The 27,073-nt window shown below is 37.0% G+C and overlaps 3 protein-coding genes and 1 long non-coding RNA gene across 8 annotated transcripts in view; 2 read left to right on the top strand and 2 right to left on the bottom strand.

The window, feature by feature from the left end:
• Positions 1-8,511, top strand: part of LOC113668679 (heat shock 70 kDa protein 12A) — a 19,007-nt gene extending 10,496 nt beyond the window's left edge. For all 5 annotated transcript variants that reach the window (XM_027184634.2, XM_089197272.1, XM_089197276.1 and 2 more), the window contains 2 exons: positions 4,931-5,105; positions 5,581-8,511. In XM_027184634.2, the coding sequence (XP_027040435.2) occupies positions 4,931-5,105; positions 5,581-6,689 (1,284 nt within the window). In that variant the 3' untranslated portion in view covers positions 6,690-8,511. The remainder of the gene's footprint in view (positions 1-4,930; positions 5,106-5,580) is intronic.
• Positions 1,150-4,595, bottom strand: LOC113668691 (uncharacterized). The gene is made up of 2 exons (XR_003446023.2): positions 3,826-4,595; positions 1,150-3,408 (listed from the first exon to the last, which is right to left on the bottom strand). It is a non-coding gene; the product is annotated as an uncharacterized LOC113668691 (long non-coding RNA).
• On the bottom strand, positions 7,395-11,104 carry LOC113669087 (transmembrane protein 230). The gene is made up of 3 exons (XM_027185087.2): positions 10,735-11,104; positions 10,108-10,230; positions 7,395-9,170 (listed from the first exon to the last, which is right to left on the bottom strand). The coding sequence occupies exons 1-3, from the start codon at positions 10,807-10,809 to the stop codon at positions 9,033-9,035; spliced, it is 336 nt and encodes a 111-aa protein (XP_027040888.1). The 5' UTR covers positions 10,810-11,104; the 3' UTR covers positions 7,395-9,032.
• On the top strand, positions 10,961-27,073 carry LOC113669052 (uncharacterized). Its single transcript, XM_027185044.2, has 28 exons — positions 10,961-11,476; positions 12,964-13,056; positions 13,640-13,818; positions 14,272-14,356; positions 14,887-14,985; positions 15,210-15,263; positions 15,865-15,945; positions 16,211-16,285; positions 16,759-16,842; positions 17,521-17,586; positions 17,790-17,884; positions 18,296-18,351; positions 19,361-19,473; positions 19,703-19,852; positions 20,476-20,617; positions 21,118-21,295; positions 22,011-22,100; positions 22,909-23,032; positions 23,136-23,206; positions 23,332-23,407; positions 23,899-23,961; positions 24,221-24,333; positions 24,588-24,653; positions 24,951-25,007; positions 25,178-25,238; positions 25,323-25,412; positions 25,843-25,933; positions 26,619-27,073. Exons 1-28 carry the CDS (start codon positions 11,324-11,326, stop codon positions 26,708-26,710), a joined length of 2,697 nt encoding a protein of 898 aa, XP_027040845.2. The 5' UTR covers positions 10,961-11,323; the 3' UTR covers positions 26,711-27,073.

The following is a 27,073-nucleotide window of genomic DNA, read 5'->3' as shown; positions in this document are numbered from 1 at the left end:
AAAAACATTTTCCAAGTTATGTTGTCCTCTGAGAAATCCAAGGATCCAGGGGTGTCCAATTTATCATTTGGAGGCCATCAGTGCCAAAGCTTCTCCTCTGGAAACAAAAAGTGGTCCGTGCTTGAAGTACGGCACTTCCTCGCCTTTGCAAATTTTCCTCAGCACAAATGCTTCTATTCCTACCACAGCAGCCACGGTAACAATAACAAAGACCTCCACAAATACCATGGCTAGCGTAAGGTTTATCTTCTTTTCGATCGTGTGGAAAATCTTTCTGGTAACTTCGAATTGATTTTCAATCCCCTTCGAGATATGTTTTTTCGCTTTGAAGACGTTTTGAAGTTTTGCGGTTGGAATTTCGCCACTATCTTTGCCACCTGTAAGGTCTTATTTATACGTAAAAAAGCGCATGCATTTGAATGACAAATCGAGTAATTATCTTGAGCCAAGGAATTTCTTTATTTGCTTATATTTGCATGAATTATTTTACGTCGGTGCTGCGAGATTGTTCAGCTCTGTTCCTGTTGTAAGTTAACTTCCAGTGCATGCCCATTTTGTTGTGTGTTTCGTGGAAACACATTTCCTGAACCCTTTCATTTTATATTTTCGGAAAACAGCGTTCATAATGTTTTTCGTTTTAATGCGTTAAAACATTTCAAAGCAAACGCCATTCATGTGTTCAGATTTTGATACAAGAATCTTTGTCATACACTTTACAATGACTTTTATCTAGCCTGTAAGCTCAAATACCCGTTTACCCCAGCATATTTCTGCTTCTTTCTAATAAATGGTGGTGGCTCATCTTGCACGCAATCGAAAATTTAAAGCACTTATGCATAGCACGTACGTCAGTACGTGACAAACTTTCTCGAAGTTGTCAATGTTATTTCAGCATCTTATAGCTCTTTCTAACGCTATCCTTTTGAAGACAAATAGTTCTAAATAATTAATTTTGTTATGTTGTGATCTAAACAGATGCCCGGTGAAAACCAATGTTATTGGTTAACATCACGTGACTTTCGTTTCCTGACGTCTACAAATTCCTCCGAATTTCAGCTCTATTTTGTAGAGTTTTATTAAGATGAAAGGCATAGACCAATTTGTCAAAAGAATATAACAATTTTAGACTAGGGATGGTTGATATTAAAGTAAGTGAGTCCACGGCACCACGAGTGCTTGTTTATTTTTCTTTATCTTAAGTAAATCTACGAGCCTTTTTCATAATCCATATGAAATTGCAAAACGATATTTACACTGCGGTTGAATTAAAAAAAAAAAAAGCTAGCAATATGATTGAATTTCAATTGCATGATGGTAACTTTCGCGGTTCGTTTCAATCTGAGTTGCATTCGAAACAAGAATACACGGCTGAAATGATTTTCACAATACCTTAGTTATGTTTGTGGCGAAATCCGCCACTATTATGCTTTTATTGATGGAATCACTCTTTTCCCCTTAACAGCAACCTTAAATAACTTGCCCAAAATAAAAATATCTTAAAGTTGGAGGTTTTTTCGGTTTTCAAAATGTAATGTGTCAAGAATTTTCCCTAAAATACCGGCTAGCCTTTATCCATTCTGAAACATGAACACAGAGTAAGTTCTTCTTCTTTCTCACAGATAATATTGTTATAACACATCTACTCCCGCAAAATAAAGATAATTTCTGCCTCTCTAGAAACTGAACCATTGATTGTCAATTTCGTGAGTCTTACCCGCCGTTGCAAGCAAATTAAGCAGGTATCGTTTCGTTTGTCGATGGTTAGTCTTAAAGTATTGTACCTTAGATACTTTAAGATAATGTTAAACATTCTTGCCTATCGATAGAAAAATTAAAGGAGAAGTTGAGAAGTCGAGTATAAATTGTTTTGTGATACTGTCCAGTTTTTCTAAGGACAGAATGATAAATGTAGTAATCACGCGTTGTTTTGTTCTTGTGAAGTAAGTTCGAAGCTAACTGAATTGAAACTGCACTCGACATCGAAATGTTCCATGGTATTACAGCAAATACGAACCGTCACCCGCCAAGTGGTATTTTGAGTTGACATGGACGCGGTACTCTTTTCCTTCGCATAGTTTCTTGAGCATGTACACATCTAGGAGTGCTAGTGCTGTGAACGTGCCAAGAACGACAATTTCTACTACCACCATGATTGTTCTCCAACTGTTTCAGCGTCAAATCAGCCTTATCCAAACGAGATTTCCCTCTGCAAATGGTAATGACTGGAGCTGTAATCGGATTCATTCGTTTCAAGTGTGCGTGGAGCAAAGGAGCACCTGCTAGATAGCTTCTGTAAACAAGTGTGAAACTAATCAACAAGAATAGAATACCATTAGCGAACTACGCAGGTTGAAGATGTTTAACGTTTTGGCCGCAAGCCAGTTAGCTGAATTATGAAATGTTTTTCACTTAGTAAGCGTAAGAAAAGTTCTGGAAAACATCGTCAAAATTTGCGAATTTCTAAATCACCTATCGTCAATAAACGAAAAGCTTTCGTTCGAAAGGTAGCTGTTCTTTACGAAGTATAGTATGACTGATTTTATCAACGAGTAGATAAACAAAACAAAGCAAAACATAACAAAAAAAAACTGGCAAAAACACATTCTTACTTCTACAACACAATAACAACAACTACATCAGCTGAGATGTACACCTTGCGAGAACCGAAAAAATAACAAACAGAGTTAATCCGTTTCTCAAAAAGAGAAACTTCTTATAATCCTGCAAATCGAATAAAACAATAACGAAGCCAATTCACTAAGAATAACCATAATTTAAGTCCAAAAACTATTGCTTGTACAATATTACACCAGAATCCATTTTCCTTAGAAGATAGAGATGTGAAAACTCCAACACATTGAAAACCAATGAAATTTTAGCGCATTCTTTAAGAATGTAGAAAATCTGCTTCAAATATCTCATTTCGTATTGATGAACATTATATACAAAGGAATATACTTTCTAAATGTCTCATTTCATTCGCCATGTGTCTTTTAGGTTATAACTTGTCGTGGCTTTATCTCTTGAGCGCAAGCGTAGGTCTCAAAAACTGGTTTATCTCGCAGAGAAGTAAGGTATTGTCACTGGGAACACTTGTGCATACGGTTCCGTATCTTCCAGCTGATTTTGTTCCTCCCCAAAACATCGTTTCAGCAAGTAGATATCCAACACGCTAAATCCAGCCACAATTACTCCAAGGAAAACGGCCGTCACCACAACCATACTTGGATGAAATGTTCCTTCCGTGGGTATTTCATCAATTGAAATGTCAAAATGATTCTGCTGAGCTACTTAAGTCACTTTTCGAAGTTACACACATATATAGCACATCACTACGTTTCGTAATTTTCAATAAAAACTTATTTGTGTAAGTGATGTTGGCTTGTGTCCAGGCTGGCTTACTGCCACCTGCAAGTGGAAAAATTTATGGTTAAATTATTGACCAGGATTACAAAGGCGTTAGGCAGATAAAAATTTTCAGTACACTGTGATTTAGAATTGGTCATAAGTTCGTATAGTATATTAACCTGATTTTGTTGCGTTGGGTTTTTAAGAGTTCAAATTTCACATATGAGTGTTCATTTATTGACTCAGGTTACTAAAGGCTACAACATACGCTCTTTTGCATACTTCAGGCTAATGTGAATAATACCGACTTACCAAACTGCCATGAATAAGGTTTAATAAATGTATTGGGATGATTAGTTTGGCGAAATACCAGCAGAAATGCGATTGTCGATTCGGTTATTGGAAAATATAATTTTTCAGGGAATTAAGTCTCAGCCAAGGTCTCAGCAGATGATTGTATCTTTTAAAATTACTTACCATCCATAAACATTGAACACTAATAACCGCTAACCGGGCATTTCTTTCTGGCAACCTTTAAACCAAAGAGTTGTTTGAGTGTGAATATTGTGCTGGATTTGAAGCTAGAAACTTTATGCTCTAAGGTATTTGACCCTTCGAATTATAAGTTGAAATTTGTCCACTGCACTCCTTTTTACCGCTACGCGGATTGAAAATGAAGTGACTCAGAAAATCGCCCTGGTCTTTCTCCTCCTCAGTTTCGCTGTCAGCTCGATAAGAGTTTCTTATTTTGTCATGTAGGCGTTCATTTGAGCTCTGTGTCTTTGCCGGAGACCACAGCACAAACTTCCAACACAGTAAAGGTGAAATAATGTTACTCCGGCAACCAGTAATACAGTCAAAAAAATGGCAAGAGAAAGCATTGTGATCCAAAACAATTCTCAAACACGGTTGGTCTTTTCCCCATCGATATCTCCTGAATATGTATTGTTTACCGAGCATAAGAATTTCACATCATATTCAATTCTGCTCTCCAGTGGTCCTAGCGACAAAGCCTATTTTCCTCGACAGCTTGGTGGAAGAATTTTTTTCAGGTTTTCGAAGTTTTACATCTTCATGGCATTAACTGCAATTTTTGCATTGATTTAGCGAATCAGAAATAAATTCCCCCGGCAATCTACAAGGAATTACTTTGCCATGATATGTTTCTGTTATGATAATAAATTTTGTGTTGTGTCATTCAAATGCAAATAGGAGTACAACACTTATATTCTGACATATTGGAACTCGTTTATTATTTAGAAACAAAATTAAATATAATTAGCATATGGAGACGCACCATCATGAAAACAACGAACAATGATTTCCTTTCTATGGTGGGGGTAATCACAACCATCGTCTATTGCTTGCAGGCTCGTTGGCTCGTTCATTTCGCCCGAGAACTTAGAACACTACTGGCTAATTTTGCTCGTCAAAAAAAATAACTCAAGATGTCATTCCCAACTCTTTAAGATCCGATCCAATCTTCTATTACCAAAGTTAATATTTTGTGTGGTGAAAAACTAACGAAACTTTATTACAACTTCTGAATTAGACATTAAGCATGATATCCTTCGTATTTCAGGCCGGATTGACTGCACAAGATGCCCCTGACCGTCTGCTAATAGCCTTAGAACCGGAAGCCGCCTCGATTTACTGTCGGAAGTTACGTTTGAGGGACTGTTCATGGGCAGAGGAGACAAAGAGGAGGTCCACTGTCTCATCATCAATGGACGCGCTAGTCGGAGATGACTTTCAAGGTACTAATTTCGGGAAAACAGGGAGCCAAGAAAGCACAATGACCTCTATTGTTCCAGCCTTAGTTCGATGCTCTAAACCTGCGTCATATGTGTGGGTTGAGCTTGTTGTTGATTATCTTTCCTAATACAAGAGTTTCTCTCCAGTTGGCCCCAATTCTCCATCCTTTTCAAAAACCAACACCTTTAATTTCAAATCAATCTGAAACATGAACAGCAAAGATAGACAAGCAACCTCATGCTGTGTGTGCTCCTGCTAAAATCCAATTCATTACAATCATTATCTGCTTGTTTTAAGACAAGGATATCATAAGTGGTGCAACAATGTGATAGTTAATTTCATATACTTATCAGAGCGTTGACGAGTCCATTTTAGCTGCCCTCTAGGAGCTTAAACGCGCCCCCGGGCCTCCCTGGGTTACAATAACACTCTTACTCTTTCACTTCGTTGCTGACGTGACTTTTTTCTTGTATTCAGAAAACACCCGTTACCTGGTGGTGGATTGTGGGGGAGGCACAGTGGACCTTACAGTACACGAATTAGACTCACAGACTGGTACCTTACAAGAGCTTCACAGGGGCACAGGAGGGGCCTGTGGAGCCACTGGCGTGGACGAGCAGTTCGAACTGCTGCTAAAGAAAATCTTCGGGAAGGACTTCATTGAGCAGTTCAAAAATAAGCGACCCGCAGGTTGGGTAGACTTAATGATAGCTTTTGAGGCAAAGAAACGAACTGCGAGTCCAAACAAGACAAATCCACTGAACATTTCGATGCCGTATTCCTTCATCGACTACTTCAAGAAACACAAAAGCTCAAGCATTGATTCAGCGGTCAAAAAGTTTGGAAATCCAAACGTGAAATGGTCTTCGCAAGGAATGTTGAGAATTGCGCCTGAAACCATGAAAGAACTTTTTGACCCCGTGTTGAGCAAAATTGTCGAACATGTCAAGGACCTCATTAGTCGAGAAAGTGTTACCGGTCTAAAGTTTCTCTTCCTTGTAGGTGGATTTTCCGAGTCGCCATTACTTCAAGAAGCTGTGCGTAAAGCGTTTGAGTCAAATATGAAGGTAATTATTCCCCAAGAAGTCGGGCTAACCATTCTCCGAGGGGCGGTGCTGTTCGGATTGGATCCCACTGTTGTCCGAGTTCGACGGGCTGTTATGACGTACGGAGTCGGAGTCCTCAATCGATTCATTGTCGGAAAGCACCCAAGAAACAAACTCGTGAAGAAATCGGGCGTCGAATGGTGTACCGATGTGTTCGACAAATTTGTAACTTCCGATCAGCCACTGAAACTGGGAGAGAGTGTGACGAGGAGTTATGCGCCTGCCAAACCAGGACAAACTTCAACAATAATCACAATTTATTCCACGGAGGAAGAAAACGTTAGTTTCGTCACAGACCAAGGCGTCAAGAAATGCGGACAGTTGCTTCTGGAGATGCCAGAGGTGGAAAACACTAATATCAAGAAACCGAGGGAGCTTCAAACGAGCATGATTTTTGGTGATACTGAGATTAAAGTTACAGCTCTGGATATTCTGTCCGGCAAGGAAGCGAGAGCAAGCATCAATTTCTTGTCCCTGTGAAAAAGGGCGGAACATAACGAAACACACCGTCAATTAAATACTTAATTTGGTTTTATCAATTGAGTTGGTAATGGAAATTTACCACCGTAGAGAGTTTCTAAAGCTGATATTTTATGCGAAATACCAAGGGCTGACTCTCGAAATGTCAGCTTTTTCTTTGCGGTGGCCGATTTATATTATCAACTTAGTTGATGAAAAGAAATTATCTTGCGATACCCCCCCCCCCCCAACCCCCATCGATGCAGCATCACAAATGCTTGTGAAACTTACCTCTTAATTCATTCATTGTACAACTAATAGTTTTTATTTAACACTGGGAAAAGTAGTTGAAGTCGAAGGAAGTTTTTTTTTTTCGTTTTAAAGTGATGTACCAAATGATTACCAGGGTGCGCGAGAATAATCGGAATGTTATCTTTGAATAATCTATCAGTTTCTAGACTATACTGTATTTTTAAATGAAAATTCCTGGATTTGATAAACCCACAAACTTTATGTCATGAGACAACAGAAAAGATCCGCTTTTTACGTAGAGGAAATGAAAGAAAGATGATAAATTCTTAGCTCGGTGGTGGAATAGAGAAAGGTATTGTTCGTCCTGTTACTGGCGTTTGACAAAGAAAAACTTTAAGTCACTTTTTGCAGCTGATTTGAAAAGCAATATATGAAAAAACAAGTCAAAAGGAGAAGCAGAGAAGAACACCACCGATAAATAAGAACTCTTACTTTTAGTAAGACCTCTACGAGGCGTCTGTAAAACGTGTTTAGTTCAGATACTTGATCAGGACGGTTGGCATACGATGATTTAGCTGATTTGTTTCTACTCTTCGCACTTCCGTTTTTTAGGCATACGGTGAAATAATAACTATATTTTGCTTTTCACGAGAACAACATCTTTTGATTATTCTCTTTGTCTTCAATTCCATTTTGAAACCTTTGTTACAGATTAGCATCATTTTGAGTTTGTGGTCAAACTCCACACCGTTTGACGATTACCGATCGCTGGTTTCGGTAACAGGTCGTTTTGTACCCACGGTCGTTTTCGTAATAATCTTCCAGATCTTAGGTTGATTTAAATAAGAACTGTTTATGTTGCTTACATATGTCCACTTTACGTTTGAATCAGGTCGCATTTACAATGACATTTCAATATTGAAGGACTTGTAACGTAACTACATACACCAAGAGGATGTTTCATATGCAGTCCTTTACAACTCAACTGGGTCGTTTCGTACCCAGTCAGCTGAGTCCTTCCGTACCCAGCTAGGTCCTTTAGTACCCAAACTAATAAAGTATATTCTCCATGTTAACTATTGGAGAAAAATATCACACTTTCACGAGCTGTTATTGTTAAAAAAGTCATAAGTATATACAATAGACTTTTCTATTAAAAATATCTCACTTACCTTACGCTAGGCAATAATTAAATTGTTTTTGTTAAGGTCACAAGTATAAACAATTAACATTAACGTAGTATCTTCCTCGCTTGACTCTAATAATTTGTCGTAAGCAACGACTGACATCTGTTCGCACGCTGGCGCGTGAGGTATTCTGAATTAAGTTATGAATCGATCAGTGGTTTGGGTAAGAACCGACTTAAACTTGGGCACGAACTGACTCAAACTTGAGTACGAATTAAGTCCATTTGGGTACGAAATGACCGTGGGTATGAAACAACTGAATACCTTGGTTTCCAAGGCAAAGAAAAGCAAAGTGACGCTTGTGCTGTATAAAATTTCCCCACTTCAAGGGTGTGGTCGATTCTTAAATATTTTCTCAGAAATTGAAATAACTGTGATCAGAGATTAAAAATATTTCATTTGTAGCATTTGACTATGAGAATCTAAACTACAGCTCAGTTCAGTTACTATATATTGATGATCAAGCTCCTTTTAGTTCTACTGCCACAGTTGAGGAAATTAACTATTATACTTGTTTAATTCCTAATTTGATTGGTGAGCATAAAAATGGTTTCCATAATCATATCCTGGAGTACCCTTCAATCCTCAGTGAAGAGACCTTTTATTTTTTATTGAATTTAATTTCCATGCACTGATAGTCATAATTTACTTTATAAATAATACTACTTAATGTTAACAATGAAAATCTTGCATTATGATCTCTCCAACCTTCTTTCAATAACAACGTTGTTTCTTCAGCTGCATTCTTTTTCAAAATTATTGATACTAGCAGCAAAAGAGTTTCTAGTATCTTCATAATTAAGCCATGTACTTTTTCTTTTTATCCTTACATGACATGAATGGCACAATACTTTCCCTGATTTTTGGCCAGGCTTCTGTCATTTTTCTTTTACAGCACATGACACAGCAAGCTGGTGTATGCCACTTAATCAAAATCAGGAATGTCTTCAAATGAGTATCCCCTATAACCTTTCCAAGCATAGTAAGCTATTCTGACATGGTAGAAGCCTGGGATGAACATTAGGGAACCAAGGATCAACAATGGATAAGTCCGATCAGCATACTGAAAAGGTAAGAGACAAGAAAAATCCAGCAAAAAAAGTGGTGCAAAACATGTAATAAGACTGTAGGTTTGACTCTCAGCTGAGTGAATTTTCCACTTACACTAAGATGACATTGTGATGTGAATGTTTTACATGAACTTACTAGAAATCAAAGTTAAAAAGCCATACTACTAATCAGAAGGGGTGGCAGGCATTCAAAATCAAACCCAATCAATTTAAGGCATTTGTGCCCTTTCTCATACTTATTTAGTACATAGGGTCTAGACAACTTTTGGTTCATTCAAATGAAACTTAGACCAGCTATTTGAAAAGGAATTCACTATACTGCTGGCTCTGTAAGTAGGCAAGATAAAATGAATCCTGCAATCTGATATGCTACCCAAGTAGTTAAGCTGACCAGTTTAAGTTTAGACCCCTTGATTTGTCAAAAAATGGAAGAATAGGTGTGGCCCATTATCAGAATTCCTTACCTTTTGGGCTCTTTTAATTGTAATATGAAAAGTTTTCCCACTATTTTGCCAACAATAGACAACTAAAATGATTTAGCACTATTTTGCTATTATTGTTTTGTTGCATGTAAAAAAAATCTTATCAACCTAGGTTTTCCAAATCATAACTCTACTCTTTTATATACTGCATTGTGTCTTATTTTACCTTTTATACTATTTATTTTACTATTGAATTTAACCTACATTTTCTGCCTTATACTTTTGCCACTTTGTTTTTAAACAAGCTTTAGACTGAACCTGAAAACTCACATTTTCAAACCAGTAGTAGTGATTCACAGGTAACTTCTCCTTATAATATCCATCCATTATCCAACACAAAGGTGATAAGAGTACTCAAACTAATCAAGTTATGTTGATCTAATACCAAATTCTCAAAACTATGCATGCCATGGAATTGATTGGTTACCACTTGTAAAACAATACACACCTTCACATCGAAATATCCCGTAAAGAGTAGTGATCCAAAAACAAGTAAAAGAGTTCCCACGGAGAATAAGAAAACTGCCAGCAGTAAGGCCTTCCAGGGTACCTTTGGGGGAGGCTTTATAAACTATAAGTTAAAAGACCATGTTCACGTTATATTCATTTCATATGGGGTTTAAAACAAAGAGTTGCTGGTGGAGGTAGGATTTCCAAGTCAAACCTATAGGAGAAGTGCAACCCCCTGTAGTCAACCCTAAATTGTGTTAGTACTTATATTTGGCGGGCACATGTATGCATAAATCAACTCAATCAATCACCCAGAGTATGCAACGGTTCTGAAACTTTTTTCTTGATTGGGGCCTTGAAGTTTAAAATATGCATAATTTAAAAAGAACCAAAAAGAATACTAAATTATTACATCAAACGTAGCAACTCCTTTGTGGTCAAGGAAATGATTGGTACCGGGAATGGTATGCAAGCAAAAATATTTCTTCAAAGTAAATTCGTTCGTATTCCTTGGGATTTTTAGTTCGTTTCTTTACTTTGTTTCGCTTTTCGCCTTTTAAGAGAACCTCAATTAATCTAATCTTGAAACTTGTTATCGAAATGAAATTGAAGAGTTATTTCAAACCTGCGCGTCAATGTAGCCATCATCGTCAGAAATCTTTTTATATTTCACTTTACTTCTGATCATCGTTGTAGGCATTTTCTAACGCGCCTAAATTAGCCGAAAGCCCAGCTATTTGTCGATAATCCGTGATAAGAATGCCTGATCGAGAGTCATTCATACAGAATCCTTACGAAATTTACGAAGTTTTAACCTCGCCTTCAAACCGATCTACAGCAGAAGCCCTGGGTACGAAATAATCGGAACAAAGAAAATAGTTTAAAAAGTCCTCATTTTACAATCTTGAAACCATTGGAATTAAAGTTTGAGAACTATTACAGTAGTGTGGATGAAAGTAGGCCACTTTCCAGTGAATACTGTGATGAATATCCTTCACAATCTAGAGTTTGAAAATGTTGTCATGGTTTCTGTGGTAAACATCACGTAAACTTTGGAGTTCCGTGCACTCCATATTTGGCAAACTGAGCCCACGGGTGTTAGAAATTTGTTTTCAAAGAACGTATGTTTTTCTAATTTCTGATTGTTAGAAATATTTTATTCCCTTGACATCCTTTCATTCTCTTGTACTTTTGTTGATCCGGAATATAGAAATATGGACGGGGAATGTCTCTCTGTCACTGTGGTAGACAGAGTAACAAAGCTCGACACTCTTGGTGGTTATGTTTTCTTGGTGTTTCTGGTGTGTCTTATCATTGGATTTATCCTCGGTCTTTTGTTAGCACGGTGCATTCTAAGGGAATTGGAGGTAAAGTTCACTTGTTTTCGTAAGAATTGTTTGTTGGTGTGTGCACGCATGGTTCATTCATTAAGTTTGTCTATTTGAGTTGTCTAGAATACGTATAAGTATGTTTGCTTAAATTATCCTGCTTGTAGATATTTTTAGAAGGTTTCGAAGCTAAGGTAAATAAGACTGTTTGTTCCCATTATTTGGCACAACTTCATGTAAAAAAGTAAGATATATCATAGTGGTAAACATAGCAAGAAAATATGATGTAATCCTTGACCTATCACTTTGCCTATATTTGTGTCATCTCCCACTTAGTAATTGAGCTAATTGCATGATTACTGTTATTATTTTACCTTTATAACTATTATCATCACCAGCGTTTTATTATTTTTTTTCTTTGTCATAATTACTGTTTTTACAATTTTCAAAAATATAAGCATTAAACTATGTAGGTAAGCTTCCTTTTTGAGCAACAATGTCACTTGATCTCGATTAAAGTTTTGCTAAAATTAATGTTTCAGTATAGAAGTTGGACAAACTACAGAGGCACAACAACCTTTCTGATTGGCAAAACCTCTGTTCAATATGCCAAAAAATCCAAAGAAATTCTGAAAACAGTAGACTTCACTTGTTATTAGTTTTTCAGGATATGAAGTACAAACTTTTCTTGTATTTTGCCAACATCTCATGTAAAGCTTTTTACACCCTAACATCAGTATGTATATTCTCCATACTGTTATCCATACATTTCCTAAGGTGCTGACAAGGAGAATTTGTGTGACAATCAAGAGCTTCTTCAGTGGGTGATCATTTTCTTTATCCTTATGATCATCTTAAATGAACGATTCAGTAGTATAAATGAACAGAGAAACTAGATGCTGGTCACCCTTAGGTTAGGCTATTACAGGACAATGTACTTGTACCTTCAGTTATTGATGGAGAATGGGGACTATTATTTTACTAGACTGTAATTTTTAGTTTAATTTGCATATCCGTTTGTTCTAGTTATTTTAGTATAAGAATAATAAAACAGAAAACACAAATTAGGTTTTTAATTTTTTAAATCATCTTGAACTGAAATTAGGTTTAAACTACAGCAAAAATTTGAATAACGCATAGTGTCTGACTTGCAGGTAAACTTAGGAAATAATGTATTACTAAGTATTGGGCTTGTGTTTGATGGCAGTATAATTCATCAGGGATCAAGAAATCTGTAGAGACACACTCTTAGATACATGTAATTAGAACAGTCTGTACTTTTGATATTTGACCCTTAAGCTCCCAGAAGTGATTAACATGTAACCTCTCCCTATTATATCCCTAGTCATTATTTAGCAAACTGGTAATGAGAATACTCAAACTTATCAGGTAGAAGTTGTTATCTTGATCTAACACCAAATTCTCGTAACCAATTAAAAAGGAAATGTGTTGCAGCAAGAGGAGAGAATTAACAATTAGATCTTGAGAGTTAAAGGGTTAATTAGCTCTGATTTTATTCATTATAGGAGCAATACTCCCAAAGGAGAAGTAAATCACAAACTGAAGCAATTCTTATTGAAGTAGAGAATGAAGTAAAAATACAAGAGACATCTGGAAAGGCAAGTTCTTGTTATTTTGGTAAATACATGTAATTCATCTGTTTACTACTCTGAGATTGGTTGGACTTTGTTGAAAGTGTCAAATCTTAGTGAAGCTACTAAATATTAACATGGACAGGGGTATGTGTGGAAAATATTTCTCAAAAAAATATTACTTGTAGTACTTATCATCTTCAACTTGTCTTTATTTTTGTATGTAGACTTCACCTGAAAATATATTATTTAAGGTTTATTTCACAGTAGATTTGGAGATTATGGGTGATACATATAATTCTCAGTAGTTAGAGTGTGTATTGGCTATTTTGGTACACATTTGCATCTTTTTTGACAAGTGGTATTTGATTTAGTTGAGTTAATGATGTTTTATGATACATATATTTTAATTTACCTGTTATGTATAAGATGTATGTAACAACTGCTCAGATTATGTCAAAGCAGTTATTTCCATTGTATCTTAATCACTCCAAATAATGAGATTCCTGTAGCCCTACGTTGATACTTTTGTTCTGTAATAGAGCTCAGGATTCAACAAAATGTATTAGAATGTCATTGACAAAAGAATTGTTTCTTGTCACATAACTAGAAAATGGGCAGTAACAGGATAGCTCCAATGCCTGTGCCAACCAAAAACACAGCTGATATAGCCATAGAGATGGAACCCACCCACCTTAGCACTGGCAGTCTTCATAGTCAATCAGCTTGGACAGGAGCACAAGACAGCAACAACTCAACAGTTGTTTATGCCTTGAGCAAATCTTCAGGGTAAATTCGTAATGTAGTTAGTTTATTCTCCAATATTTGATGATTTTACCTAACACTTCTAAAGGTGGTTGCATTGTAACCTCTCTGCAAAATCAAAGAATTTTGTAAGCAACAAAAGATAATGAAAATGCAAAAATCTATCACCTAGAGGGTATTTTCCTGATATAACACCAAATTTGTGGAACTATTGTTCACAGAAAGGTACAATGCAGCTTTAAGAGAAAATTAGAGATTAGATGTTGGAGTTAAAATGTTAACTGAATCTTTGACTGGCCAGTAGTTTTTTGAATATTAGACTACCCATGATAAGTGATATGACATTGACATCACAATGGCATCTCCTATAGAATTCCCTGTAGTTTGTAATTTTAGATTGATCATGGTTATCCTCTCCTTCCTGAAGTAAATAAAATGATCACGCTTGAAGGATGTATTATGATATTTTTTTATTAGAGAAGAAATGGAACTTGAAATTCAAAAACAAGATTTCAAGTCAATTGAGGAAATGGAAACTAATATCCGTCTACAGAAGAGTGAGGTGTGTTGATTACAATATCTTTAGAGATCAGAGAGTGACATAGTATGTTTGGTAACATAACGGTTTTTTATTTAATATATTGAACAAAATGTTGAGACTAAGAAGTGTTCTTAAGGTGACTAAAACAGACTTTAACCCTTAACTCTCATGAGTGACCAAGACAAATTTTCTCCTTACAATATCAATACAATATAAAGTAGACCAGGGATGAGACAAGGAGATTATTAGTTGATCCAATACCAAAATCCTCTGAACTTACATCATAATAACTGTATGGCAGACACTAGGAGCCCAGTAATGGGCTCCTGCAGACATTAAATCAAATGCAAAACTAAAATCAATTGCAACTTAGCCACTTGCATAATCCTGATTACTTCAGGAGGTTTTCTTGTGTTTACTTTGAGTTACCATGGGCTACCAATGTTAATTTTCTTTCTTCTGATTTGCTGCTGAGATTTCAACTCTCGATAGAAAAGTACTCTTAAGAACAATCTAATCACTCAATTGTTTTTTTTTCATGATTTCTGCAGACATTCTTACAGTTGTTGAAGATGATTTTGAGTTTCTTGGTGAGCAAATCCAGAATAAGCGAAGGGTTTCGAAGAGATTCTCTGGCCAAGTATGAGCAGGTAACACGAACATCTCTATTTTTGTTATAAATGATTTTTCATGTATGTCAGTTTTTTGAGGCATTTGAATATGTATTATCTTACTTAAGGGTGTTATGGTAATCTACAGTACATGTACATTGGTGGAAAGAGGGATGCAGAGTTAAAGTTGTTTTTTGTTCTTAGATTGCTTTCTTGTAGACCTGCAACAGTCTTCTAATGGATTTGTGCCTCTTTTTTTGCAGGCAATTGAAGACATAGACAGGAATGCTAAGGAGGAGATGAAAGCTGAAGAACAGGTAGTCTGTTAATCTAAATCAATCATCCAATCTTTGGTAGATTTTTGTTATTTAACTGCTTAGCCTTTTAAAAGATAGTTAATTAAGGTTAATTTTCTCCTTTAAGTTCTGGTAGCTAATATAGAGTCAGAAAAAACAGAAAACATTCTGATCCTTCCATTTCAATTTGTGTGCATTGATGCCAACTCTTCTTCCAACTGGTTATTTTCTTTGGATCAAAATTCTCCTTATAATTTTTACAATGTAAAAACCTTCTGTATGCATGGGTTTGATTCCATTGTTCACACAATCCATACATTACTAACCTCAAGATAAGGTTAGCAGCTGTTTGTTTCTTACAACCACAAGAGGCTGACAGACAAGAATTCTAAATATACCATTCTCATTACAGTTCCTCTTCACTTTTCTCCTACTCACTACATTCATGACACCTCTATTTTGTGATTGAAATAACTGTAATCATAAGTACTTGTATTGTCATTGGTACTATTATTATTACTACTTAAAGCAAGATGATCAAGATGAATTTATTACAAGATAATTGCATGTCTTAATAGACATTTCTACATTCTAAATGTTACTTAAAAATTTCTTAATTAAGGAGCTTAGAACAACCATTGTGGATCCCATGAAGCTTGATCAAGCAATAGAGGGTCTTCATTCCAAGTACTCTAAGAGAATGGTGAGTGTCAATTTATTCCTCATCAGCTTTTGCTATGATATATTTTTTTGTATTTAATGTGATTTTGTGAAGGGGATTTGTATCTTCAAAAAGAATAACACTGGAAACTCTACTACTGCAAGTGTTGCCTCAGTCCACTTGAGTGCAAACAAACTTGGGGTGTGACAATTATTTTTTGGACATCAAATAAAATGAAATTTCAGCTTCATTCAGTGAATATACGAGAGATATCAAACTCCTTAATGTGTGTTCTGTAACTTAACAGACTACAGAGAGAATGGAACTACAGGAGAAACTGAGAACAGATCTGATGCAGGGCACTGAATTGTCAGAACAAGAGGTGAGTTGGAGTTTGGTAAGAAGCAGTTACCTCAATGTAACATTGAGTAGATGAAGTTGACAAAACTTGACAGCTGATTATGCTGATCAATGTTTCTAAAGCAGTTTTAGTTATTTGTATAGCACATGAAACTTTGTAGGGTTGACAGATGTGCCATGTTGATACAGTTTTATAGTTGTTCCTGTGGCTTTTGTGAATATCATGAGTTGTCCTGTGCCCATCGTTGCTCTCCTTTTTCTCCCCAGCCTTCTTGAATTCATTAATGGAGGTTTGACATTTTATATCAGACAGCTCATGATATTCCTCAGTGTGAAACTGAGATGAACACAACAGAATCCTAAGAGATTCTCCAAAAGTAAATGTGAATCTCCTTGTGAAAGCTTTTTATACCAATGAATAAAGAAATACCCCTTATATGTCAGATAGAGGATAAGGTGGACCATTAAGAAGTAAGGAATCCTTTTATATAACAGGCAGAGCAGATTGTTGCCAAACTCATGATGAACATGGCTGCTGTTGACAAAAGGTTGGCTGAGGAAGCCAGTAGGCAGAATAAGGTATGCTACTAATACTTAGTAAGGCTTGAAACAGTGGGTAATTGATTAGAATTATATCCCCTTTGATAATCGTAACCATATTGTTTACCAATGACAGCCTTAGTACGCTCTACTGTTTCTCTTTTATTAAACATGGTCAAATGTCGTTTTATTCACCAAAAGGGTTTACTGTCTATGAAACATATAAAAATGATTTTGTCGCATTGATTTTTAAGTGATCAGTTTAGATTCAACAATAATATAGAACAAATGAACAAGCCATGGAAAAATAGGGAAAGAAACACTTGTCAAAACTGTAAAGGGGGTAAGTTTCTAAAGAAACTGTAGTGCTGTAAGAGCATAACAAGGTAATTTAGAATTATCAACTGAGTTGATAACGGAAGTTGGCCACCATAAAGAGTTTCAAAGCTGCCGTTTCACTCTGATGAAGGGCTAACGCTTGAAACGTTACCCTTAAAACTCTTTACGGTGGCCAATGTACGTTATTAACTCAGTTGATAATACTAAATTAACTGGTCAAAACTGCCAAGGGTACGTGTTTTTCTTCCAGTTTTGATTCTTGACTACTTCGAGCTTCAAGCCACCAATTGCAGTTCAAGGTTTTAACGTCTGTACAGTTGTCTGTTAATGTATTTGCCAGTAAGTAGTGTATAAAATGGTCTTATCGATTACCCTTAGGTTTTACACGAAAGACTTGCACGAAGACAAGCACTTGCTCAACAAAGAGTTGCAGATAATCAACAGGTTTGTCATGACCACATTACTGGACATTTGTTTAACGCGGAACTTTCTCAGCGTTCAGATTTATTTATGTCATGATCTCAGTTTCGCTCTTATTTTTCCTCCTTTTTTCTATAAGAAATTTGGAAAGATTGAATCGGTTTTCAAGTTCACTGCTCCCTATACTAAATTTTTCCCATACTTTTAAATTATTTACTTCTTCGAAGGAAAAAGAGGAATTTGACGACCGAATGAAACAGCCGCAGAAGAATTTAGACGTTTTGTGCAAAAGGGGAAAGCTCTCAACTGACCAGAAGGACAGGTAGGAGTAGTTTATAACAAGATAAAATTCGTATGCAGATATCTTTAATTGTAGAGTGGTCAAGTTTATCATGTCTTAACACTCGTCAAATAAATCTTAACATTCCCTATGAACAAAGTCAATACATGATCAAAAGCACTTCTACAAAAGATGTGAAAATCAAGTGTGGCAGCCGTACTTACCATGTTTTAACTTTATTTTGGAAATCCTTGCTTCATTCATTTTTGTTTTTTTCGTAACTTTACGACTTTCGTTACTCTAGCTATACTCTCTACCCGGGATTATAGTGGCGCTATTTTCTGATTGGCTCAACGAACTTGTAATGATTTCACCGAGGATTTTCGCCGGAATAATGCTCCCTGAATATCCTGTGGACAAAGAAGTAACTTTCTGTTTATGTTTAATTCCAAGGATCATGGATGAATATGAACAAGATCTCAGAGTTTTAGAAGAGAAACATCAGCAAGGTTTGGAGAAAATAAACATAGTTATCGTAACTTCCACTTCAAACCAATGAATATCAAAACGATCTTCGCTGTAATGAACACTTCTTAGGATGTAGTGAAGATAAGGCTGGAAAAAATTCAGGCTTGTAGGAATTTGAACCCATGACCTCTGCGATACCAGTCTAGTGCTTTACCAGCTTATGGTTAACAAGCCAACTGGGAGCTGTTCGTTATGTTGGCTCGTAATAAACCCATGAGGTGATAAACATCAAACCAGATTCTAAACCTTAGTCTCTTAGGGGCGTAACTACCTGTATGTACTTTACTTTCTACGTGGACGTTATGGAATGGTGTAGTGTTTTGACAAGGTCGACTCAATGTTATTTGAGTGAAAATAATTTCTCGGAAGAAACTATCCAACTACGTCGTCGGGAAATTGCAAAACTTTTTTATCAGCTACAAGTGGTAAAGGTGGATACTTTACAGAGGCGAATTTTGAAGAGTTAACTTTTCAGAATTATGCCTTGAATAAGAAAAGATTGCTTGGTTCTACACGGAAGCATGGACAACAAAAGTCAGTAATCTTAGGCTTTTCCTTTCATCATCGGCTGGTGTCGCTTTGGCTCAAGCTATCTTAACTGGAATACTAATACTACTGCTTATCAGTCATGCCTCTTTCGGTTTTATTTCATGAACCATGACAACGCATAACATGCCCAAAGACAGTTTGGACAACGCAGCATGATACTAAAATGCGGCAATTGATGACTTGTAACAAAAAAAAAAACTTCCTTCCAATAACTACAAACTTGTAGATACTCATTCCTTTCTAAGGAATTTATGGATTACTTGAAGACACCTTGAGCACTGAGCAGTGTTCAGTAACTCTGCGTTATTGCAAGATCTTAAAAGATATCAGTTCCAGCACACAGTACTTCATAACCTCTGTTGGTTATTGCTTCTTGTCTCATCATCAATCTGTCTGGCAGAGGCGCGTTTGATGATTGTGATTTTTCAATGTCATCTGCAGCTATCCTGAAAAGCCAAAATGATTTAAACGAGAAGCTCAGAAGAAAGCGGGAGCAAAGAAGGAGAAAACTAGAAATGGAACAAGCTGCAGAAAAAGAGGATTTTGAAAGGAAGGTAAACAAGATGATCTTCTTCCTTTTTCGCTCTCTGGCCTTTTTCTTTTGTTGTCTCTCTTCCTTGTCTTCTTCGCAGCCTTTCTGTTGTCTCGTCACCTCGTCACGCAACTTCATTACAGGTCGTCATGTCACGCATAAAGGATGTGTGTCGCGATGTGTGACGTATTCGGACATTGGGTACGAAAACATCTTTTGGACTTGCTTAGCTTATTTTGCTATTATAACAGGCCAACCAGATGATTGCTGACGGTAATATGACGGCTGAGGACTTCCTGGAGGAAAACCACAAACTTAGAGTGCAGCAGCAAGTTGCGCGTGAAGAAGAGGAGGACAGAGCTGATGAGTTCGAAGTGGAAGAACTGAACGTCCTCCGAGAGGTTAGTGTTCGTTTTGAAACCGGTTGTGTGGGTACAATAAATACACCGAGTGTAAAAAAAATGAAGATTACTATGGTTGAAGAATAGTTTTCTCAATGTAATACGTCCTCGACGTGACTTGCAGGCGAGAACTTCTTGTGAACACTCTGAAATATCCCTGAATTTAAACGCCTATTAAGATTCTGAACGAAAGTGGTGCGAAATATTTCGTATTAATATATCTCTTTCTGTGGTATATAGGCATACCTAGAAAATCGCACTGCTGAGTAACTATAGGGTGCCAGACTCTCTTTTAATAAAAAAGAGCGAAAATACGGACGCGCAGTAAAACGGCCGCGGCTAGGCGAAGAAAAATATGCAGTCGTTTCTTTGAAAACCGGCTTTTTTTCGCCAATCTTTTTGCGTCGAATGACGGAGAGTCGAAAAAAAGCTAAGTAGGAACCTTTCTGACGAGACAGACGCCCTCCGCCACCTCGACGTAACTCTTGACATACTGACGTCACAACTTGCCGGTTTTGCCACTTGGCTCCGACTCTTTGATTCAAACCGCACGCTCTAAATTTTTGTTAGAATAAGAACAAGGCATGTGACTGCCATATTTTCATTAATATTTCAAACAATAGAAACTGGAGGAAAAGCGACAGCGCAGTTTGAAAGAAAAAGAGGAAACGTTGTTTGAACAGATTAGAAACGAGGCGCATCTGTCTTCAAAGGAAGCTGAGAAATTGGTGAACAAGCACCTGGAAGAAGTCAACGAAGCAAACGGTTGGTAAAATACAATGATGTTTCTTAATAGTGAGAAAGAGCTAGCGACGCAGATGAAAGGGGAAACGAGTTTTAGTGTTACAAAGGTTGTAAGGCAATGTCATGATATTCTGGAAAAGGCCGAAATTTCCTTTCAACTACAGAAATAAGGAAAAGTGGTTCTTTGAAGAAATCTCTGAGTCTCTTGGAAATATTCCAGCCTCATACATTTTATTTATTTATGTATTATTTATGTATTTTTTGTTATTACTAGGTTATCCGTAGAACTGAAGGTTTCACACGCACAGTTATTGACTCTTTGCTTCACGCTCTTGTTGTTACTGGTGTTGTTGTTATTGATTAATACCAAGCAATTTCTAATATCGTACCACCAGCTTTGCTGGACGCGAGAATAAGGTGCCTCATCTGAATGTTTGTAACTGAAAAAAAATACCCAAATTTTATAGAGTTAGTCTTAATTTACTCTGTCTCCCAATTGTGTTTTCCTATTGCATTCTTAGAAAGGAAAAACCGTGAGCGTGAGAGGCAACGAGCTGTGATTCAAGAGAAACTGGAAGAAAGGAAGAAGAGATGGGAGAGGGATTTAGAACGACAGAAAGCCGAACAGAACCAGTTGGTTGCAGAGCAAGAGAAAGCCATAAAACAAGTGTTAAATACCCAAGCAGGACTCGCGGAAGAGTACGTACAAACAGAGAAATTAAGAAAAGAACTTTACACTTGATGTGAAATGTTAATTTAGCTTTAAAACTGATTAGGAGCTGCTTCGATATTTAATAATTGTAGGTTCGGTTGAAACGTTTCACCGTGCACCTTTCAACACCATTTCAAGCGATAGAGCACAGAGAATTGACATCAGGAAATGTGATAGTAATAGTGGTCAACACGAAGGAACGGACTTTTTTGAGAAACACTTAAAAATATACTCCAACACTAAGTGTCCACATCCGCAACGGAAAGGTTTTCTTAAAATTTCCCTTAACATAATGGTTAAGAGAAGAATATAGCTACGTGGACTGGTCGATACAGAGTCGATTTTAAAGGCGGATCTACACTCGATCAAATCAACAGTGATGAAGTTTAGCGTTAATATCATGTAACGTCAATTTAATTTCCTATGAGAAGACAATATCAGTTGCAGTAAGAGAAGGATACAATGCATACACTCGATCCCATTCTAGCATGTACTTTGTTCTTTCGGTTTTTCCTCTCGTACCCACCTTCTTTGCCAAAGCTCATTGATATCTCCCTGTTGTTCAATCTATTTTTTCTTTTCTAACTTCTATGTTTAGTATTTTCCACAAAGATTAACATGTTCCATGTGCCCCTCTAAAGGTGGCAGGGAAGAAAGAGAAGTTTGCTATCGTAGTAACTATCAATCTCTTTGCTCACACAGATTACGTAAACAAGTAATGCTAGAACACGAGCAGAACATGATAGCGCTGAATGATCATTTACAGATGACGAGACTGAGACAACAGAAAAGGTTTGTCTAATAATCTATCGGAAAGAATGAAACGGATTTTGATGAGATGGCAAATCAGGAGTTTTCCTCACGCATTCTGAAGACGAATATACCTTATGTAGCCTTACTTGGATGGATTCCATTCCGTTTCTGTCTCATTCCTTTAGATAGAGCAAATTTGCTTGTTCTTACTTACTAATGAAACTGTGCCATGCATAAGTTCTACTTTAAAAAGAAATTACATCGTGATCGTTGGATTATTTTTCGTTGAAAAAATTGTTTCAGAATTTTCGGTGAAAATTGGTCTAAGTTTGAATAAAAAAAAAATTCAGCAGTTCACTATAGAGCAGTTTTCAAGTGAATGTCTGATAAAGCTATCTAGGATTGTTTTGGTTTTGCTTAACTTCGCTCTGTGATTGGTCCAATAAATTCGCGCCACCCTCTCAACCAATTAGATTCAAACCTTAAACCAATCGTGATTTGATCACTTGCGTTTTGGCGCGTTTCATGCAGTTTGTCTATTTTTACTTTGAGTTCTCATTGTCGACTTTTCTTAATATTGGCTGTTGTGATTACTTTGGTTTTGGTTTCTCGAAACTCAACCGAAAACTTCTCTGTACAAATGACAAATTGGCAAGAATATGAAAACCTAAGGGAATAAGGTAAGTAACGATGGAGAGGACTAGCACGTACAACAAATGACAAACTTGAAAATTTCAAGGTTATAACAAACCGTAAGTTAGCGTAGTATTGTAACGGGAAAAAGAGTGTTCCTGAGATGAACTGCAGAAGCTAGTGACTCTCCTATCCATTTGTTTCTTCCCTGCAGATTGGAACAGCGCCTGGCAACACGACGAGCCAGGCTGGCTGAAATGAGGCAACAGATGGAGATGGAACGAAAAGAACACGGTGACAACGATCCAGAAGCCATGAGGAATCTTGCAAGAGTTCAGGTTGGATTTTCACATCACTCTACCAAGTAATACTGCTTTAATCTTCCTGGGAATTGCTGTGATTCGGATGTCAAATCGTGTATATATTTTTTTTTCCATGTAGAACATTGAATATCAAGCTGAGGTGAAGAAAATCGAGGCTGAACATCAGACGGCTTTAGAAGAATTGAGAAGGTACATCGAAAATGCAAGCCTTGAATTTCGTTGTTGTTTGACGTCATGTTTTCTTAAGTAATAAAGTCTGGGTCCAAAACAAAGACAATTTGTCGATAATCGTTTGAAATTTTTGTCATTTACAGACGTTTAGCGGCCGAGACAGAGGAAGCTTTAAGAGAACAAGACGAGAGACTTGGTAAAATCCTGGGCAAACTGCAGGTGAGCTGATTACAAATATTCGTCTTTGAGTGGTTCTTTCTACCGTTTATTTTTCCCTCTTCCATTTGTGTGCCATTCCAATACACAGCACTGGAAAAGGTGCATTTGGGTGTGTCTAATCCTCCATAATCCCATCCATTCGTTCTTTCTTACGTTTCTGAACCAAATGCTTAACAAGCCTTCAAAGGCAGTGAGTGTCGCACGTAATCCAAGATTACATTGGTCCGCTTCACTACCCTCTTTGATTGGTTTATAAAACTCGCGCCACCCACCCAACCAACCAATCAGATGTAAAACTAAAACCAGTCGTGCCTTGAGCTTTTGGTAGTTTGCTTAATTCTACTTTGAACCGGTTGTCATTGGCTCCTTTATTTTACCTTCCTACTGATTGACCTTTGTGATTGATCTCTGTGGTTTTGGTTTTACGACCCTTCCTCGTGTAATATTAGAAAGTATTGATCAGCATCTACTCTTGTGTGCTTCACTTGAAGGTTGCAGTAGCTAGGCGGGAAGAGATCATTAAAAAGCAAGACGAAGCTATCCGTTCCCTGGAGGTAATAAATCAATTAGCTCTAAGGTCAGAGTAATTATTTAGTTTACCTTTCAAAGGAACCAACCAATTGGAAACTTCTGGCCCCAAATATTTCAGGACTGAACATAACTTTATAACAGAAGGAAAATGTTCAGAACTTACCAAAATCCACATAACAGAAGAAAACAAAACAAGTTTCAGTTGCCCGTGATTTTTCAAAACATTCCAAAGGCGCGTTTTTCCATGACGGAAAATTTTTTATGTTCTTTTGTTTTTCACAGAAAAAGCTGGTAGAGAACATGACGAGAGAAGGCACGTTAGCTGATGCACAGACTGATAAGATTTTGAAACAACATCAGAAACAAGTGGACAAGTTGAATACACAGATAGATATGTAAGAATGAAACATTCAACCTTGGCTTTCGATAAGCTGGATTTTGTTTCTTAGCCTAAGACTGACGGACTGACTTAGAGGATCAAGCTAAGGGAGAAAGCTATAGTTCCATTGGAGACACATACTAAAGCATAAACAAACCGTCAATTACTTGCAAGACAGAAGAAATAATCAAGAAAGAAACATGTTTTTATAAATTTTTCTTTTGCTATTAATGGTATTTTCTGTGTTTCAATTTTTCTATTAACTTGTAGGGAGAAGGAAAAACAGATGCAAAAGATTCGAGAGAAAATTGCGGCAAAGCAACAAAAGAAAGCGAGGTAAAAATTTTGTGCGCTACCATTTAAATGACGTTATTTGTGATTGTTGCTCATGTTACGTTGCAGAAACCAGGAATTATTAATAATTAATGTTAAGGTGTCCTACCTCTTACTTCATATTTGGCAATGGCCTGACCTCTACTGATTTGGTGTCCTTTAGCAAAACAAAACTCTTTACCCGTGTTCTGTTCATCTCGACTTACCCGTATACTTTATAGCTATTACTTACATCACAAAACTCCACTCTACAACAAACTTCACCGTAAACAGATTTGGAAATCCACGGTTATTTTTCAGAGCTTTGGAAGCGAAACTTTATCAAGAGAAAGAAGACCAAAAGAGTAAAGCTGCTCAGTAAGTTCCAACTATTTATGTCATTTTTTCCAATTAATTTATTGCTTATCGAGGTATTTCTAGTGTTAGCCTTTTACAATCGCGCTTGAGTATCGTTTTGACGCCGACGAAACAAATCATGATTGCGGCGTGTTTTATTCAACTTAATTCTCATATTGCTTTCTTTGCAGATCTGCGGGAACCAAGATAATCACACTTTTAGCAGAGCAGCGCCACAGGAGAGAAATGGAGGTACGTCTGACGACTGTCTCTCACTCATTCTTTTTTATGATCTTGGTTTCTCTCTGTAATCGTTTCCTTGTCTCACTTACTCAGGACCTAGAGCGTGAAATGCAGTTGGACCTTGCGCGTCAATTGGAAGAGATCAATAAAGAAATGGACGAACAACTCTTGGCGGACTTGCAGGTTTGATGACTATTTTTTATATACTAAGCTGAATTACGCACGCATTTTGATTGGTTCTTACTCAACCTTTTAACCCCTGAGAGTGACTAGTAACTAATTTCTCCCAACAGTATAACCCCTGCATCACGCAGTAAGGTCATGAGAATAAAGGAAACGATCGCTAACTAAATATTCTCTTGATTGATAAACAAATTCTCCTTGTCAACACCTTAGGAAATGCATAGAAACAGTATGGAGAATATGCATACTGATGTTAGGGTGTAAAGGGTTAAGATCTATTGAAGGACAGACGCGTAGTTGACGTCGCTATTCACAAGTTTCTGCTTTATTATTATATGAAACACATAGATTCCATTTTTCCGTGGGTCTGTACAGTCTAAGCTTAAGAAGGTATTTACTTACAAATGCGCAATTTTTTATTTATCTGTAGGAAGAAGAGAGGAAGTTTATTGCGACTTTAGCAGAGAATAGTGCAGCAACTGAAGAAGAATTGCTTGAAACAATCAAGAACTCTGCGTCAGGTAAGAAAACCCGGAGCAACTTCAGAATACCCCGCAACTCATTTACATGTCATTGAATAAGAATAGCGTCTATTGTGTTATGCCTCGATCTTCAAAGCCTCCCGACACATGTAAGTGAGGCAGAAATGAGTTGCGGGGTATTCTGAAGTTTAGCCGAAAACCCTCCAGCGGTCTTAATTGCTTTTTTTGGTTATTAACCTAGAAATAAGGTACGTGATACTTCATAGTGAACCAAGCTTAGTCTTATCAATGTACCCAGTTTTTCCACTGGTTGGATAATGGCCAATAGTTAAGCCATGCATACATGGGCCATACACACAGTGCTTCTCTCAGCATCCCCACTTTGTATTAGAAATTGTGTCAGCAAATCGTCGGAAGATTTGACAAATTGTGCACGCTAAGAGGTATGGGGTGTGGGGTAACTTATGAAGGACGAGCATCCCACTTAAGGAGAGTATCAATACCTCCCGTCTCTTCGTGCTTTGGAAGCTGAAATTAAGTCCAGCGGCGCGTGTTATTTGGGTTTTACGCAAAACCCTTGTCTTTTATCCCTACGGGAAGTTAGATTCTTCGTTGTATATAAATGGTTTGAAAATCCACAGTCTGGTGTGAAGTCAACATTAGCATCATCTTAAACCATACAATAAGTGTCAAATAACCCTTTTACTGTTTTACGTTTTGACAGAAGTTGGAATGGACTCTAAGCTGACAAAGAGTATCGCGAAAGACGTTCGTAAACGAGTGAGAAGCGCCCGAACTCCTGCTCCAGATGTATGACCAGTCACTTGGCCACGTGACCTAATTTGTTACTGCAACTGGGTTTACTGATCTCTTTTGAGTTGAATATGACATCACTTGATTTTGCATGTTGTGTGTCAAACTTAAGAATCGAATTCTCGAAAAAGTATAACCAAGCAAACGCAACGACCAATCAGAACACAAATTTACAACATTAGTAGCCAGTAAGAAATTAAAGCAAACGCAGGTAGACGCGAAAGAAACTGAATATTTAAAGCATGCATTATTAGATGCAAATATTTATTAAGTTTCCGATTTGAGGAAAACATTGTTATTACCATAGGACCAACTTGTTTTGAAAGAGTTTGTTACCATCAAACGAATGAGATCAGTTAGATCCTC

This window comes from Pocillopora damicornis, chromosome 2 (genome assembly GCF_964200805.1).
Source record: "Pocillopora damicornis chromosome 2, jaPocDami1.2, whole genome shotgun sequence".
Taxonomy (NCBI): Eukaryota; Metazoa; Cnidaria; class Anthozoa; order Scleractinia; family Pocilloporidae; genus Pocillopora; species Pocillopora damicornis.
Note: the sequence above shows the minus strand (reverse complement) of the source record. Positions and strands in the feature narration are given on the sequence as shown.